Below are 17,283 nucleotides of genomic sequence, written 5' to 3'. Positions count from 1 at the left end.
GACACTATACTGAAATTGGTAGGGAAAGGAACGGAAGAGGTGGTTTCCTACCCTTCTTCAAAAGTTACATAGTGAGGTTTTTGCAGTGTTGAGCAGAGAATAGCAACGACAGAGGCTCTATTCTACGTATTACAGGTCAGTGAAGCATCACAGTGATTTTGAAGCAGTATTTTTAAAGTAAAAACTTTACATAGTGTTCCTTTAACCTCTTGTCTACATAGTTGCAGAGTATATTTGCGTTATTTCTGCAGTTCGGAGACACCTGTTTCTTATACAGGCTAGTTTCGTTTTTCGGACTTTTTGCCTGATGCTCGTTTTTGTCTTATCTCTCTACTGATTTTGGGGTTTTGGAATATTTCATCTGGTTTTATTCATGCTTGTGTTTAATAAATCTCCATGATTTGTGACATCTACAGGTCCGTAAACCGTATATATGAATGAATAGTAATTACTGATGACTTAAATACAGCCACCCAGACAGCGAGCATATATCGTTCCACTGGCATAAAAAGGCTCGCACACCACTGACTGTAGACCACTGCTGGTCCACCAGCGGACCACTCAGATTACTGTCCTGTACAGGATATAACAAATCTTTAATCTCAGACAGATTTTAAATTCACAGAGACTTTTATTCTGGAAAACAAACTAATACAAATATTATCAACAACTGTGAGAGATATAATAATGAGTATAAGCCTGATATAAAATGATTATGCTAAAAATGTTGACACTGTGCTGGATAAAAATTATTTACTCATTTAAAAAGGTGAAGAACCTAAAAAAGGGGAAAATATATATAAATTGGACTGTGAATGGAAAAGTGCTAAAATGTGGCATATTGTCTAAAATTCTGTTTAATCACCAGTGGTCCGCCCAGAAAACGCAGTGTAAAACACTAGTCGACCTCCAACTTTGCCCTCAGTGGACCAACAGTGGTCTGCCGTCTCCTTGCTATCAGGGCAAATGCTAAATGGTACTTCATTTTGTTAATTCATAACGGTTCTAAAAATTGAAAATGATTACTTACAGTCTCAAATTTGCACAACAGTTTATAGTCATATTATAAGTCTGCCTTTGGTATTATTGGTTTAGGCAGGGAAACATTTCACAGTGGGGAGATTTGTTCAGACACGTTACAGTTTTACGCAAACATAAAGCAAAAGGAGCAGCAGATTTTTTATAAAGTAGTGGAGAAAAAAAGATGTTTGACTTTGAAATGCAGTTAAAGTAAAAAGTTGCCTAAAACGGCAATACTTAAGTGAAGTAAATTCATTCATTGTCTGTAACTTATCCAGTTCAAGATCGCAGTGGGTCCAGAGCCTACCCGGAATCACTGAGCGCAAGGCAGGAATACACACTGGAGGGGCCCCAGTCCTTCACATGGTGACACACACACACATTCACTCACAACTACGGACACTTTTGAATCACCAATCTGCCTGCCAATGTGTGTTTTCGGACCATGGGTCATAACCGGAGCACCCGGAGGAAACCAATGCGGACACAGGGAGAACACACCAAACTCCTTTGGAGCTTTGGATCTGTATTACTGCGACACTACCTGCTGCGCCACTGTGCCACCCTCTGTAAAGTACATTTACATGAAAAAAGTACTTAAGTACAGTAACGAAATACATTTACTTCGTTACTGTCCACCACTGCTAGTCAGAGTGCAAATCACTAATCACTTTCCACAGCTAAAACATCCCTCCACCCCCCACCATGTAACTCTGCTACATGGTCCGCTCATGGTCTAATTTGTCCACATGAAAATGCAACATATATTCAATCTCAGTGATTTAAATGTTCAGTAACAGGAAAAGATTCCATGTCTGGAAAACTACCTTCTTAAGATCCAAGTTTTCCACTTTTCAACACTGAAAAGTACTGGACTTTACAACTCACAACTCTCATTACATTTTAATCTGTATTATTTACAAAATTTAACATTTAAACATTTCAACAAATAAACATGCAATGGCATGAGCATATTCTTTAATGCATATGAGCATATTCTTTAATGATATATGAGCATATTCTTTAATGATCATGGTCACACAAACACACACACACACAATCCTGCAATCTTGTTACATATATTACAATTTAATATATGAACATGTGATCAGAATAGCCTTATTTCAACATCTGAATTCAGTTACTATGTAAATGTGTTTCAAAAACTTTGATCTAAATCCACCATTCACTCACCGATGAGATTAAAAAATCCGATCGCAACTATTTTTCATATTCATGTCAAAATAGCAGATGCATATTGTTTTCTTTACAGTGTAACAGTTCTAAATGTGGAGTTGAGAGAGCCTTAGTGGTACTGCTTGCTCAGAGCTGAAACTACCACTGAGAGAAATTTGTTCCAAGCAGCCTGCTTAGGAGGGGTGAAAGAAGCACGCATTTTTGTAGCAATCACCACCGTAATACAGTCAGCCAGCAGCTGTAAAAAAAAAAAGACACCTCAGTTAGTTTCAGTAAAGGTCTGAGTGCGAAATAAGCTATACACAGGATACTACACAGGAAGAAAATTTTCCATTTTTTTTAGGACAGAATTTCTATTTATTGGATATGTTTAACGTATTGGGCAAAAAATAAACTACATTAAATGGCATGCAGATATGCCTCAGAATATTAAATTCAGTAAGCCTTAATTGTGCATTAGAATAAGTCTAAAATGTGCAGAAAATCAATAAAAGATTCCAAAATGGTTGCATTTGATCTAATATTATTTTCTTTTATTATACAGATAATAGTTAAAAATTTATTCATGCCATTTTGTAATACAATTATTCATGCACAGTGTAGACTATTTACAGTGTAGCCTATTTATCAGCCCTTCCAGGAATGGAAAGAAACCACCAAATGACCAACATAGATAATATTTATGTGGTGGATTATACTCAGTCAAGCAATTGCTTTCTTTTTTGAAATTCTAAATTCCTTATATGCTGCCTATTTATTTCAAAGTGCATAATCTACATTAGCCTCCTGCGCTTCCCACCTTAAAGTTATCTGGATCCACATGCAGTTTCTCTGAGTGTAGCTCACTCAGGTTTGCGTAGCTGCTCTTTATGTTGTCCAAGTTGTTGAGGCCTCTGTCCAGCCCATGCAGCACCACTGTCCCATGTCTGAGCACCTCTGGGTTGCCCATGATGGCTTCTTCATTATACAGGTTCCCGAAATGTGCAAAATAGCGCTGTGTCCAAGGGTACACAATCAGAGCCCTGTACACAGGAGGATGACATAAGTCCACAATGCCATGTTTAAACCATTCTTAAAGTGTTCTGTAGTAGATTATCTATATATTATTATTAATTAACTATATATTATTATACAATAGCCTTAATTAAAAATAAAATGATAAAGCTCAAAATCATTGGTGCAACAGAGTACACTCATAAAATCTAATAATATTAAACAACAAAATATGAATGGACCAAATGCACAACAATTTTCTGGCAAATATACTTAAGCAGAAATAGAAGAATTAGCATATACTGAAAAAAGTACAGACATTTTAGCTCATTAAATATTCCCACCTGTGTAGAGGTAAAGCCATAACACCTAAACACACACAATAATTTTATTGCACTCATGCTTTTTACTGGCCACTACATAGAACCCTTTCTACTGAAAGTGAACCACGATAGGCGTAATAGTACACTGCCATCTGTTGTGCCATTACTAGAATAGTGTAGTTCAGTACAATGTGCGAGAGCACGGCAGTTTTTTCTGGACAAAAATGTGGAAAACTATCTTTTCCAACATACCTGCAGAGAGATTTAGGGCCCACGTCTTCATAATTCATCTTACTGAAAATCTCCTGGATGAAGGCTCGCTCTTCCTCTGTCCATTCCACCATGGCTGTGTATGGTATCTGTTTCTTTAGGTGAGGATTTGGGACGTGTTTTACCGAGCTGTAAGCACTGTGCTCTACAGTATTAAAGGACTTGAGTTCTGCCGCCTCCTAGCTGTGTTCCTGTCCTGTGCATGACATGGGCCTGGGCGTGGCCACTCTCTGGAGCAGCTTTCTGATTGGTAGCCTTGAATCTCGAGTGAATATTAATTCTTAATATTAATTATACAAATATCATTATTAGTTATTATTCATTTAAGTTAGTGAATTGTTAATAACACACTGTTCAGGGTTCTAAAAATAAATTTCCAAATTAAAAAAAATTCTAAAAATGTAAATACTAAAAATAAAAATAGATAAATGAATAAACAAATAACAACTAAATTATTCGATTTTTTTTGCATAATATATGTTATTGTTTTTATTGTTGTTGATGTTGCTGCTGTTTTTAAATCTCTTATAAATGAACAGATAACATTCAAAAGATACTGGATGGAGTGCAAGACAAATTTATTATATAATACCTTTCAAACAAAAATACAACACGGGAGAGTATAAATAAGAAAAATAAAAATAAAAAAAGAGGGAGAGAATCAGGTTTGTACAGACTGTATGAAGCTTTCAATTTCCAACTGAGCATCTGTGCCCACAATGATGGCATTTTAAAAACCTGAATTCCAAATTAAATGAAGATGCCAATATTATATTTATATTGTATTATATTCTTCATAAGGTAGTTTAACAAACATTGGACATACAGTGAACTTCCTCATTCTTATTTAGAAGAGACCATCAGTCTTTTCAATCTAGACTTAATTCAGACTTATTTATTTTGCAGCATCTGGGTTTATCTCCCCTGCACATACACAGACAGTCACAAAAACACACACAAACACACACACATACAGTCAAACTAACTTACACCTTATCTGCACAAACACACACACACATACATACTCCCATCACATGAACTTGCTAATAAAAACATTTATCTGCTTTGCAGAAATCATAAGAAATATGTAAGGCGTAATTACAGCAGTTTTATCTCCTTTGATATGCAAGGATTTTCTTGAGCCTTTAAATGAAACGTGACTGGTGAATCTGTACTAAAAAGGGGTTACATAAATCATATCAAAGCAGGTATTTAACCCAGTTCCATCATTTCAAAATTATTATTAATTTCAAAATGATTATTAATAATTGTTCATATAAAATTTAACTGTGTATATAATATCCATCATGGTTATTAGGAGAATTGTGACAGATGATCTCTTAACTAACCAATTAAAACATAATTTATGTACTTCATAATTTTATTCCTTTCAGAATATGCCAAAAGTTGCAAAGAAAAGAACAGAGAAAAATGGATGAACAGCATTCATTTGTAGCATTTCCATTTAACTTGTTTATGTAGTCAGCTATATATAATATAATATCCATTCAGAAAATTTAGAAATATAAGGAAAAAATGTAGAAAAAATAATCAGTGGCATAATGCCAAAACTCAAGCGATCCTTGGCAGAGGTTCAATCTGGTACGTAATTGGGCTACTATCTTGGGTGTGTCTGCACGACCACAACTGCATATATAGAGAGTTGAGCCACTGTGATCAGCAGGATCCATCAATCCAAAATGAGCCTCTCCGACAAGGATAAGAATATCGTCAAGGCCTTCTGGGCAAAGGTCGCTCCAAATGCTGACGTGATTGGACATGATGCCTTGTCCAGGTGAGTCTGGCCTTTTAAAGCAGTGCATGATTTGCTCAATTATAACATTTACTTCTGTTCAACACCATAATTCATACCTAGAATGTATGCTTTGCTCACTGATTGCATTTCTTTGTCTCAGTCATTTGTGTCACATTCAGTAAATAACTTTTTTTTTCTACTAAATTAATTTCCCTATTCCCTTAATTTTTATGTAACCGTCTTCTTGATTTTTTTCATAGGATGTTTGCAGTCTACCCCCAGACTAAGACCTATTTCTCACACTGGCCAGATTTGAGCCCTGGCTCTGCCCCTGTAAAGAACCATGGTAAGAAGGTCATGGGAGGCCTCGCTGATGCTGTGGCAAATATCGATGACCTCTTTGGTGGTCTGCTGACTCTCAGTGAGCTGCATGCCTTCCAGCTAAGGGTGGACCCTGCCAACTACAAGGTAGACCTGAATTTTAGAGTTTAGAAGCTTCTCCTCTTTACTTTTGTGTAAACACAAGCCATGTTTTCTGAGCATTTATAACTTCAGTCCTAATCCTACAGATCCTGTCTCACAACATCCTTGTGGTGCTGGCCATTTATTACCCAGATGAGCTCACTCCAGAGGTCCACCTCTCCTTCGAGAAGTTCCTTGCCAATGTGGCTCTGGCCATGTCTGATAAATATCGTTAAATTTGTCATGGACAATGCCAGACCACCAGCCCAAGCCTGGGTATGATGTAACAAAATAAAGGTTCCCAGTCTGGACAAACATTAATTTGTTTTTTATTGTTTATTCTTTTCTAAAGTTTACTACAGGAACATTTAGTTTTGTACTTGTTATGTATTCTAAATTACTTGTTTACTTCTAGAAGTCAGTACAACAGAAATATTATATGATGTGAAAATATAGTACATCTCGATAGAATTACAGCATTATAAAAACCTACAGTTTCATTTAGTGTTTCTCCAGATCAATCAATGGCAGTTGTATTAATAGTATTTGTAATTTTAAACCATTTAAAATTTATGTTTAATTATTTTATTTTTCAGGACCTTCTGTAGGTTACAACAATATAAAAAAATTCCCCCAAGTAATATTTTCAGTTTTCACAGATCAATGGTCTACAAACAAAACTAATAGAATCCTTAAATACAGGTCTGAGCAGTTACTAAAAAACTTTTGCTTCTAGATGAAAAAATATATAACAATACATCTAAACTAAAAAAAATATTCATTCATTCATCTTCTTTAACTGCTTCATCCTGATTAGGGCCATGGTTGGTTTAGACTAGGGGTCACAAATAGGCGTTCCGGATAGGTCAGCGTCTGAACCTGGTTAACTGATTAACTACTAAGAGCTGTTTAACACAGTGTTTTAAAAAGGACAAAAGCTATTTTGGGACAGTGATGTGTGAGGTAAAACCATAAACTTTAATAAGAAGAAAATCTCATGGGGTTCTCATGATGCTGAACATGGATCCTGTGTACGGATAAAGTCCTGTCCTTCAGCATAAAGAGCCAATAAAAATGCTGTTGCTGTCAAATTGCTGATTACTTAAAATGAGTAATAAAACCCCCCTCGTCCCCAATGGTCACCTCATGAGCACATCGACTGCAGTAGCAAAACAACCCTTCAACCTCTTCTAAAAATACCAGCTCTCAACATTGCGTCCCATTGTTCAATGTGCATGGAATGTGCACTCAGTGTTTTCAAATTCTCACTTCAATAAGTAAATGCAGACAGGCCAGACTCAAGCCCAACAAAGAAAGACTGCGTGTTGAGGCACTGGCCTTTATTCAACAGGCACACAGAAAGAAATTTGGAATTTATTACATTTTACATTAAATTAATTATCATAATGAGCTCACACTTACTACAAGCTTTTTTAAATGTGAGAAACAACATATCACATGCAGGCAATTTATTGAAAGAAAGAAAACTTTTCAAACTTAACTTACTTTTGAATTTTGTGCAAAAACCAGACACTGACTCCAGGCACTAATTAAACCCAGGACTGAGGGTACATGAAGTAACTGTGTGGCAAAGTGCAATTTGTTCCCACCAGATATTTTTTATCTTGCCCTCCTCTGAAGCTCTGAACAATTGAACACATATTTGTTCTTTATTTATTTATTTATTTATTTATGGAAAGTAATGGATTTACTGAATACAGGAAAAGTAAAGCATTTGTGTTTTGAAGACTCTATATTACTGACATTTACTGGTAGAACTACAACAAATATGATAAATGAAATAGTAAATTTTTACAACAATTCACAGGTTTTGAATCAGCATTTTAAATGAGTAATCACACTGAGGAATATCATTTCATTATAACGCGCATCTTCTCATCTCCAAGCAGAAGCCTAAAAGGAAAACAAATTTAGAGCCTAAGAACAAATTATAAGATAGTTACAAGAAATTGCATTTCATGACAAAATCACAGAATGGTTGAATAGCTTATGTGGTACAAAAGTGTTGCTAAAAGCATTCAAAGCATTTGCTAGGCTGTTGATACATGACTATTTCATTTGGTGATGGTTATGATGGCTGCTATGGCATTTCATATGGTATTTAAGGTGTTCCAGGTGGTTGCTATGTTGTTGCTAGGTGATTGCCATGGATCCAGTTGGTTTCTTGGGTATTGCTGCTAAAGTATAAAATCAGTTGCTAGGTGGTAACCATAAAACAGATCAAAAATCTGCATACAGGTAAAAAAAAATCTCACAATCAGACCAAGCAATCTGGAGTTAGAACAGTGTTGATATCATGAAAAAAGGAAAAGTTACACAACAAAGATACAAAAATAAAAAATAAAATTTACATCACTAATGATGTATCCCAGTGCATCCAGAAGATGTATCTTGCACACTGAAGTCTGGCATAGTCAGTGACATCTAGGAAGAGACTAGGTGACAACCAAGAATAGTCTGGGGACTACTGGAAAGACTGCTGATGGCATGGAAAGACGGTACCCTGAGCAGGATGCACCCATCCTGCGTCTCTTGTGAGAGAGGACCATAACCAAGCTACAAAACAGTCAACAGAAAGATACCCAACAGAGCCCTCATCAACCCAGCTCCACCAACAAATATGTTTGATCTGAGGGAGCCGAGCCTAAAGGAGTTTGAGGAGGTAATTAAGGCAGCACGCTCTGCCTCTGCTCCAGGTCCCAGTGGTGTACCATACATTGTGTACAAAAGCTGTACCCAGCTCCGGTGTCACCTCTGGAATATCTTGAATATGGCGAAGGGGAAGTTGCTGACCAGTGGAGGTGAACAGTTGGAGTGTGGATCCCTAAAGAGGAAAACTCAAAATGCATCAGTCAGCTTGGGTTCATCTCATTGTTGAGTGTCAAAGGAAGGTGTTCTTCAGTATTGTTTCCCAGAGACTCACATAATTTCTCCTCAAGAACAACTACATCAATCCCTCAGTTGCTTAGAGCTCACTGGTGAATTCACACAGCTCATCAGAGAAGCCCATGAGAACAGAAGTGACTTATGTGTGCTGTGACTAGATTTGGCTAATGCGTATGGATTCATTCCACAAAGATTGCTTGAACTTGCACATCACTGCCACCATGTCCCCAGTGCAATCAAAGACCTGACAATGGATTATTACAACAACTTCAGGCTGAGGGTCACTTCTGGAGAAATAACATCAGAATGGCATCAGCTGGAAAAAGGGATAAAAACTGAGTGTACTATTTCAGTTACCTTCTTTGCCCTGGCAATGAACAAGATCTTTGGTTCTAAAAAGCCTCTGTAGGACAGACAGGGACGTTGGCCACAGGGAGAGCTGGCCTGGACTTATTGCAAAACACCCAAGTAGGCAAGGCCAGAGGGAAGGAGAAACACTAGCTAATCCAGGAAGAGGTCCGAGCAGGCATGGAGGAAGAGCGAGTGAGCAGAACAGTGGGGCTCATGCAACAGTGGGCATGGACAAACTGGGAGAGGTTCCTATAGCACAAAGTTACCTGAATAAACATCATGCAGGCACACTTCAGTCATGTCCGTTTCCTCATCAAGGCTGTATATGATGCCTTACCAAGCCCAACGAACCTCTGTGTATGGGGCAAGACTGAGACACCTGCATGCCAGATATGCTCTGAAAGGGGATCCCTACAACAACATCTGCTGAGTAGCTGTCCAAAGGCCCTTGCAGAAGGTCACTACTGCTGGCGCCATGACCAAGTGCTGAAGGTGGTGGCAGAAACAGGCCCGGTTCTAGACTGCTTTGGTTGGAGGGGCAGTAACACATAATGGGTAGACAAGTCTTTAATCTCATTTAGAAAGGTAGAACTGTATTCTGGGTTTGATTTGAGCAGGGATGCCAGTTCAATTCAGGGACTGCATACTTTGAAGGACACATTTATAGGTTGATTACATCCCAGCAGTGTGCTTATGCTGTCTGATTTCCAAGACTGTTTCATACATGGCAGATAAATGCATCCAGAGTAAGTAGAATTCTGGACAGGTGAATCAGAACAAGTAAGAAAAACAATATGCATAAACAAATGCAATAGAAACATTTCCCAGTTTCTTTTACTTTGGCCAAGTTTTTCCTGTTTTTTCTTGTGTATGTGTATCAGAAAGTTCATGTCAGCTCTACACAGGCAGAGAAGCTTCATGTGCGTATCTATCTATTTTCTATCTGGCTGATGTCACCCGTTTCGTGGATCTGTGAAGGCCATTCATTAAAAAAATAAAATAAAATAAACATGCATGATGAAGCACTATGTTTAGTAATGCACATTCAACTCAGAATAAACAATGAATCAATACATGACAGTAGTTACATTTTTAATTGTTATATTAGCGCTCTTAGCCACAATGCTAATCTGGGCAGACATTTAGGCCAGCTGGCAACAAGCTAACAACTGAACTGAATATTCTGTCAATACATACATATACTGCATGCATATACATCATACCCCTCTAATGCTCTGGGATTTTTTTCTCTTTCACTTGCTTGTAAGCATTTTGACATAAAATTTTCCACATAACCATTTCCTTAGCTAGCACATCTACACTCACCCGAGGTATTCTTACACAATAACCATGCACGATTGTGGTTGCAGGGGAAATGTCACTGGGGGCCTTGTCCAGTCACAAGCGGGCAGGCAGCGCTGGACTGAACTGCATCTTTTACTTTCAGTGAAAGTGTAATTAATATCTGCTTTGAATATTTAAGTAGAGCTATTTTTTTTGTCACATTATGCCCAAATTACAGTTGACATATGTGTTAGCTAAAAATAATGTTCAGTGATTGTTACAAAAACAATATAAACACAGCTGTAGGTTTGTCAGAGTGATTTTTTAATTACAAAAAATATAAAAAGTCATGTCAGGGTTGTGATCCTTTTGTGAATAAATAAACCCTGCACATGCATTTGGTTGTTGTTCCTTTAAAAAAGTGGTTTGCTTGGTGATGCAATTCAGTCCAGAACTGCCTGGCCATGTTGGTGGACACGCCCACCAGAGACATATCCCCTGCTGCACGGGTGATGCTGAGTAATTTTATCGCTTTCGGTGTTCACACACAGTGACAGAACCTGTCTGCTCTGCTGAGCTACACAGGACAGTCTGTCGATTTTATATGACTCAAAGAGCCAATCAGAAATAAGCAAAGGAAAAAAGGCGGTTTTTGGTTGGTTGAGCTGGTTTTGTGTTTGGGTGGGCAGTGGACAAATTTGGGTGGGCAATGCCAACCACTGGAAAACTCACTACAAGCTAGTAGAAGTGGGGTGTAATTTTTGCAGGACGATCACTCTGCCCTCAACTAAGTCCTCAACTAACTGGGCCAAAAAGAGTGGCTAAGAATAAGCATTTGATTCCCATGTGAAACCACAGAGAAGGCCAAAAAGTGGCTCTGGATTAAGAGGGCTGATCCATAAGCAGTTGCTGGTGGGATGCAAGCTGGGGTCTGATCACCCTCAGCTGGGGCACCTGGGTGAGAGTGTCTGATGTTGAAAGACGCGAAACATCCAGTGACCCCAGGTTACATCACTGATGTATCTAGCACATTGCACATAGATAGTTTGTGATCAAAGGTTCATTCATTCATTCATTGTCTGTAACCGCTTGTCCAGTTCAGGGGCGCGGTGGGTCCGAATCACTGGGCACAAGGCAGGAACACACCCTGAGGGGGTTCCAGTGCTTCACAGGGCGACAAACATTCATTCACACACTTACACCTATGGACGCTCTCAAATAGCCAATCCACCTACCAATGTGTGTTTTTCAACTATGAGAGGAAACTGGAGTACACAGAGGAAACAAACGCAGACACTGGGAGAACGTGATCAAATTTTTTTAATGCAAAATAGCCACTGTAAAAAATAGTCCCCTCTTGCCATGTGTACAATTGCTTCAGTGTGGATCTAAAGTCAGCCTGCCAACCATCGCCTCTGAAAACAGCTAACTTTAGTTAATTAGTACTTAAAGTGAGCGCTTTGTATTTAGGCACCTTGAGTTGCCTTGACGACGGTGCTAAATTTCAGTTTGAGGAAAATAAAAAGACGGACAGTTTTTCTGTTTTGTTATTCTTACGAATTTATGTTTTGATTTCAAAGAAAAAAAAATTGTTTTAACATTATATGGATTTGGAGTATGAAATGAAAATCAATAAAATGAAAATAGAATTACCAAAAAGTACACAGACCCTGTTACAAACATGGACCTTATTTCAGGTAGTTACTATATTTACTATATATTATGTTTATATGAGTTTTTTGATTGTAAGAGCACCTTAGCAATATTATAGCAAACCTTACAAATCACAAGGCATACCATAACAACTACCCAAAATATATTAGCAACCAATTGGTTTTCCAAAGCAACCACCTAAAGAACATTAGTAACACCACCACACCCACTTAAACACACTTATTGTATATATGTATTTTTAAGAAAGGAAGACTCACCTTATAAGAGCTGCAGCAATTAAGCCTCCTGTAATAGGGCCCACCCAGTAGACCCAGTGATATGTCCAGTAACCGGCCATCAATGCTGGCCCTAGAGCTCTTGCTGGATTCAGACAGGTGCCAGACACTTCCCCACTAAAACAGAAAACACAATATGAACAAATCAGAAACATAACAGTGATACTTTCCCCTCACGAAAAGATAATCACATGAGCCTGAATTTTCTTAAATAGTGTATATCCAAAGTATCCAGACTCCTGAACATCTAACATTATTACATACATCAAGAGCATTTATTGTAACTATATTGGGGGCAGTATATTCCAATAGCACATGATTGCATTTAAACTCATGTTCAGCTGTGTCAGAAATATTAATTCCAATTATTAATTCTGATATGCCAATTCCATTCTATAGAGACTGTGTCAGCTGTGTGTATACAGAGGAAATAGCACTCTTATTTTACCCTGCCAAGATGTTGATGATCACAGTGCAGCCCACCATGAAGGGCACCAGGGGACTCTTGCTTTTCCCATTGACTGCCCCCAGCAGTACCACCATAGTCACAAGGCACGTCATGGCCACTTCAGCAAAGATGGCTGCTCCTAGCTCCTGGTCTGATTTTACAATGGTAAAAGCTGCTCCAGTGGCATTCATGTAGTTTTCTCTTGAAGTCATAACCTGATGAACACATTAGGTTGAGAGCAACCTGATTTATTCAGAGAAATAAATACATCAGACCAGCATTCCAAACGCCTGTAGTAAATAGGAGGAGTGTATGTGACACTACAATTGTGAGATCCACCTTTGACATAGCAGCACCAAGCACACCACCAATAAGCTGACTGATAATATACAGCACGGCTTTGGACAGCTGGATTCCTCCACACAAAAAGACTCCAATGGTGAATGGAGGGTTGAAATGAGAGCCACTGCAGATTAAGAAAAAATGTAATATGAGCTTCATAATAAATATAAATAAGGGCAACACATTTTTCATTCATTCATTCATTATCTGTAACCGCTTGTCCAATTCAGGGTCGCGGTGGGTCCAGAGCCTACCTGGAATAATTGGGCGCAAGGCAACACATTTTTTAAAAATAAAAATAAGAATTAAGCAAATCCTTCTAGCTGTATTTTCAGGACTGATATATGTAAATGACTGCTAATCTTCAGGAAATGTTTTAAATTAAGTAATTGATTTAGTTTTAATATTTATAAATATCAAGGGTACAAATCAATTTTAAACTTATTTTGTGTAACATATACTTGTAATTCAAAATTGAAACCATGGAAATCATATTTTAGGAGAAAGTTTGGAATTTGAATTTATAAGTTATATGTTTATAAGTTACACAAAAATGCTGTGTTATAATGGGACAGAATTTAATTGGTTGATTTTTATGACGTCACAAAAAAGAATTAGCACAAACTGTTTGTTTTGCAGCTTTCTTTCTACATATTGACTATATGAATTGAATTGTGGATGACAAATAAAACTTTTAAATTTGAAACACCCAGTCAAACTTTATCTTAATGTTTTGAGGTTAAATTTGTTTATAAGCCCATATCATTTGAAGCATTTAAATAGAAAAGCGTTTTAATTCTGAAATGTAAAAATTTTTCATGTTTTATGTGAAGGTATTTTTACATAATGAAATAGGAAACCATTAAAGCAGAAGAACCATTAGGTATACCTGATCTCTGCCATGCATGCCACCAATACTGCAACTGCCAGGCCATGTACCAGTGCTGGCTGCAGCCTGCCAGTTGCTTCCACATCCTCAATCACTGATACACATCCAATGAAGACAAAAAATGTAGTCCCCACCAGCTCAGCGATACATGGCTGGATCACTCTCTCAAAGCTGTTGGGTGGTGTTTGTTTGAGCTTATCCTGAAAGTTTTTATCCATCTCCTTCAGCTCCATTTTCTCCTCTTCCATCTTGCTTTTGGCCTGTCTGGTTTAACTCTCAGCAATGCCTGACTGCCATCCTCAAACAGCCTCATTTATTACCATAAGGCTGATACCATAACTATTCTTAGCACCTTGACCTCAATTGCCCGGATTGGCGTAACAAATTTTGCAGGTAAGAACAAATAGACTGACAGACAACAGGATGGGTTTTTTATCCCCTTATCTAAGAACACCGGGTTTAGACTTCCACTCTTTAGATATTTCCTAATATACATATCAGGTTAATATATAATCTGTTTTTTTTTAATAGTTAATCTATTGTGGAACCAGGGTATTCAACTGTGCAAGCTTGTAAATTGTTCATACAAAATGATTACACACTATGCCTAGTGTGAAGCATCGGCTTTAGGGATATTAAGCCCTTTATTAGTTGAAGTGGTGTTTGTGATTATGCTTCAAGACGTCCTACATTAATTCTGTGAATATATTACTTGGTAAATTGCTCCAAATGGAGGGTTGAAATGAGATCTACTACAGAAGAAGCAAAAGAGAAATCTAAGCTTCACAACTGATAAATGGAAGCAATGAATTTCAATAAAATAAATTTTCCTCAAACTTCAGTTTAAAGGGTCAACAAGATATGTTCTTCCACATGTGATTTTAGTGTGGGTTTATTTGGCAAAACCATCATATATTTTTACCATTCTCTACTTCTTTTTATTCTTACAAATTAACCAGTCAGATTTTTTATATTATAATCTCTGTTGGCTGCATTTACATATTGTCTTATTTTAAAAAAAAATTACAGCAGAAAATAACTAATTCTAAACAGATTTAAAAGTTTTGCAATGTGTCCATAAGCATGTTGCATAAGAAACATGACCCCATGCTCTCTTTTGCACCATAAAATCCAGGCTCTATTATATCCTCTTATCAATGTTGGCTGACTATCTTGCTTTTGTGTGAGATTTATCACCCCTTATTCCGTTACTATGTAGCTGCAATATCCATTTCACAACTTTAAGTGAATGGTTGATATATCTTGATATCATAGTCATTAAGGTACACATTTACTTTTGAAGTAAATAGCTTCATGGGCATCATTTTTGCTTCATTTCTCTATAAAAATAGTTATAGTGTTGTTATGTGTGAAGGACCTACAGAATGTCATGTCATGTTGAACTTTGATTATCTTCTCACTCAAAAAAAAAAACACGAAACTAATTCATTTAGATTATTATTTAGAAAAAAGTGGTGATTTATTTTGATACATAATCATCTATTACAAAATACAAACCTTTATAAGGAGACACTAGTTAAAATGGAAGAAACTGTGTAGTTTTTACAACAGATTGGAGAAAACACAAAGAGAGTTTTACAAATAGTAACTGTACACTTGTTAACTAAATGCATGCAGACCTTCTCTAAAAACATAAGAAAGAGCATGGTGCCATTAATGTCAGGTGTTAAAAAGAGGTATACAAACTACAATAATTAACTATAACATTATGACCACCCCATTGCTTCTACACTCACCATCCATTCTCTTAGGTCCACTGTCCACAGGAGCACGTTGTAGTTCTACAATTACAGACCATTCATCTGTTGTTCTGTATATATTGTTTGCCCCCTTTCATTGTGTTCTTCAATGGTAAGGACACACAGAGGACCACCACAAAAAAGGCATGATTTTGATGGTAGATCATTCTCAGCACTAGAGTGACACATTGACATGGTGGTGGTGTGTCAGTATGTGTTATGCCTGTAAAAAATGTATCAGACACAGCAGTGCTGCTGGAGTTTTTAAAGCCCTCAGTGTCACTGCTGGACTGAGAATAGTCCACCCACTAAAAATATCCAGCCAAAAGCGTCACCACCACACCAGTGTCACTGCAGCACTGAGAATTATCCACCACCCAAATCATACCTGCTCTGTGGTGGTCATGACCCTTAAAGAACAAGGTGAAAAGTGGGAAAAAATAAAGTACACAAAACCAACAACATGACATTAGTCTGTAATTATAAAACTACAAAATGCTCCTGTTTGATTAGTGAAGAACGGACAGTGAGTGTATAAACATCATAATGATATGGTTGATCAGTGTATATGAACATAAGTATTTGAACATGCATCCTTATAATTGACATTCAGTTTCACTGCCACTGGTGTATAAAATCAAGCACCTAGCCATGCAGTTTGCATTTACAAACATTTGTGAAAATATTGGTCATTCTAAAAGCTCACTGGATTTGATTTGATTTTAGGGTAGTCAGATGCCATCTTTGCTACAAATGGTTCATGACATTTCTTCCTTCCTAGATATTCCTTGATCAACTGTGACTGGTATTTGTCAAATGTGGAAGCATTTAGGAACCACAGGACCTCATAATTTAAGTGGCAGCCCACAGAAGATTACTAAGTGGTGTTGCCTAGTTCCAAACTAATCCCCTGGCAGTAACATCACCAAAAAAAAGGTGCTGCATGGCATTGGGTTTTTATGGCTGAGCTACTGCATGCAAGCACAGTGCCAAGCTTCGAGTGGAATGGTGTAAAGTACACTGCCACTGGACTCTGGAACTGTAGAAATGATTTGTGGAGTGATGAATGATGCTCATCTATCTGGCAGTCTGATTAATGAGTCTGGGTTTGGCACATACCAAGAGAACATTACATATGTAATCCGAACTATAAAGTTGAAGGGGGATAATGCTATGGGGTCCAGTGAAAGGAAATCTTAATGCCGTTAATTTCATTAAAGGGAAATGAGTGCATTTTTGACAAGTGAAAGCTTCCAACTTTATGGAAACAGTTTGGGAAAGACCCTTATTTGTTCCAGCATGTCGGTGCCCCAGTGCACAAAGCAAGGTCCA

At 37.5% G+C, this 17,283-nt stretch overlaps 3 protein-coding genes across 3 annotated transcripts; 1 reads left to right on the top strand and 2 right to left on the bottom strand.

The window, feature by feature from the left end:
- Positions 1-1,988: 1,988 nt before the first annotated feature.
- Positions 1,989-3,982, bottom strand: LOC136690946 (hemoglobin subunit beta-2-like). The gene is made up of 3 exons (XM_066663083.1): positions 3,786-3,982; positions 3,017-3,239; positions 1,989-2,455 (listed from the first exon to the last, which is right to left on the bottom strand). Exons 1-3 carry the CDS (start codon positions 3,875-3,877, stop codon positions 2,327-2,329), a joined length of 444 nt encoding a protein of 147 aa, XP_066519180.1. The 5' UTR covers positions 3,878-3,982; the 3' UTR covers positions 1,989-2,326.
- Positions 3,983-4,976: 994 nt separating this feature from the next.
- On the top strand, positions 4,977-6,283 carry hbae5 (hemoglobin, alpha embryonic 5). The gene is made up of 3 exons (XM_066663380.1): positions 4,977-5,598; positions 5,820-6,027; positions 6,129-6,283. Exons 1-3 carry the CDS (start codon positions 5,504-5,506, stop codon positions 6,255-6,257), a joined length of 432 nt encoding a protein of 143 aa, XP_066519477.1. The 5' UTR covers positions 4,977-5,503; the 3' UTR covers positions 6,258-6,283.
- A 1,506-nt stretch (positions 6,284-7,789) lies between these two features.
- On the bottom strand, positions 7,790-14,439 carry aqp8a.2 (aquaporin 8a, tandem duplicate 2). Its single transcript, XM_066665317.1, has 5 exons — positions 14,192-14,439; positions 13,300-13,426; positions 12,961-13,175; positions 12,495-12,629; positions 7,790-7,935 (listed from the first exon to the last, which is right to left on the bottom strand). The coding sequence occupies exons 1-5, from the start codon at positions 14,437-14,439 to the stop codon at positions 7,893-7,895; spliced, it is 768 nt and encodes a 255-aa protein (XP_066521414.1). The 3' UTR covers positions 7,790-7,892.
- Positions 14,440-17,283: the final 2,844 nt, after the last annotated feature.

Source organism: Hoplias malabaricus, chromosome 3, assembly GCF_029633855.1.
Source record: "Hoplias malabaricus isolate fHopMal1 chromosome 3, fHopMal1.hap1, whole genome shotgun sequence".
In the NCBI taxonomy this organism is placed as follows: Eukaryota; Metazoa; Chordata; class Actinopteri; order Characiformes; family Erythrinidae; genus Hoplias; species Hoplias malabaricus.
Note: the sequence above shows the minus strand (reverse complement) of the source record. Positions and strands in the feature narration are given on the sequence as shown.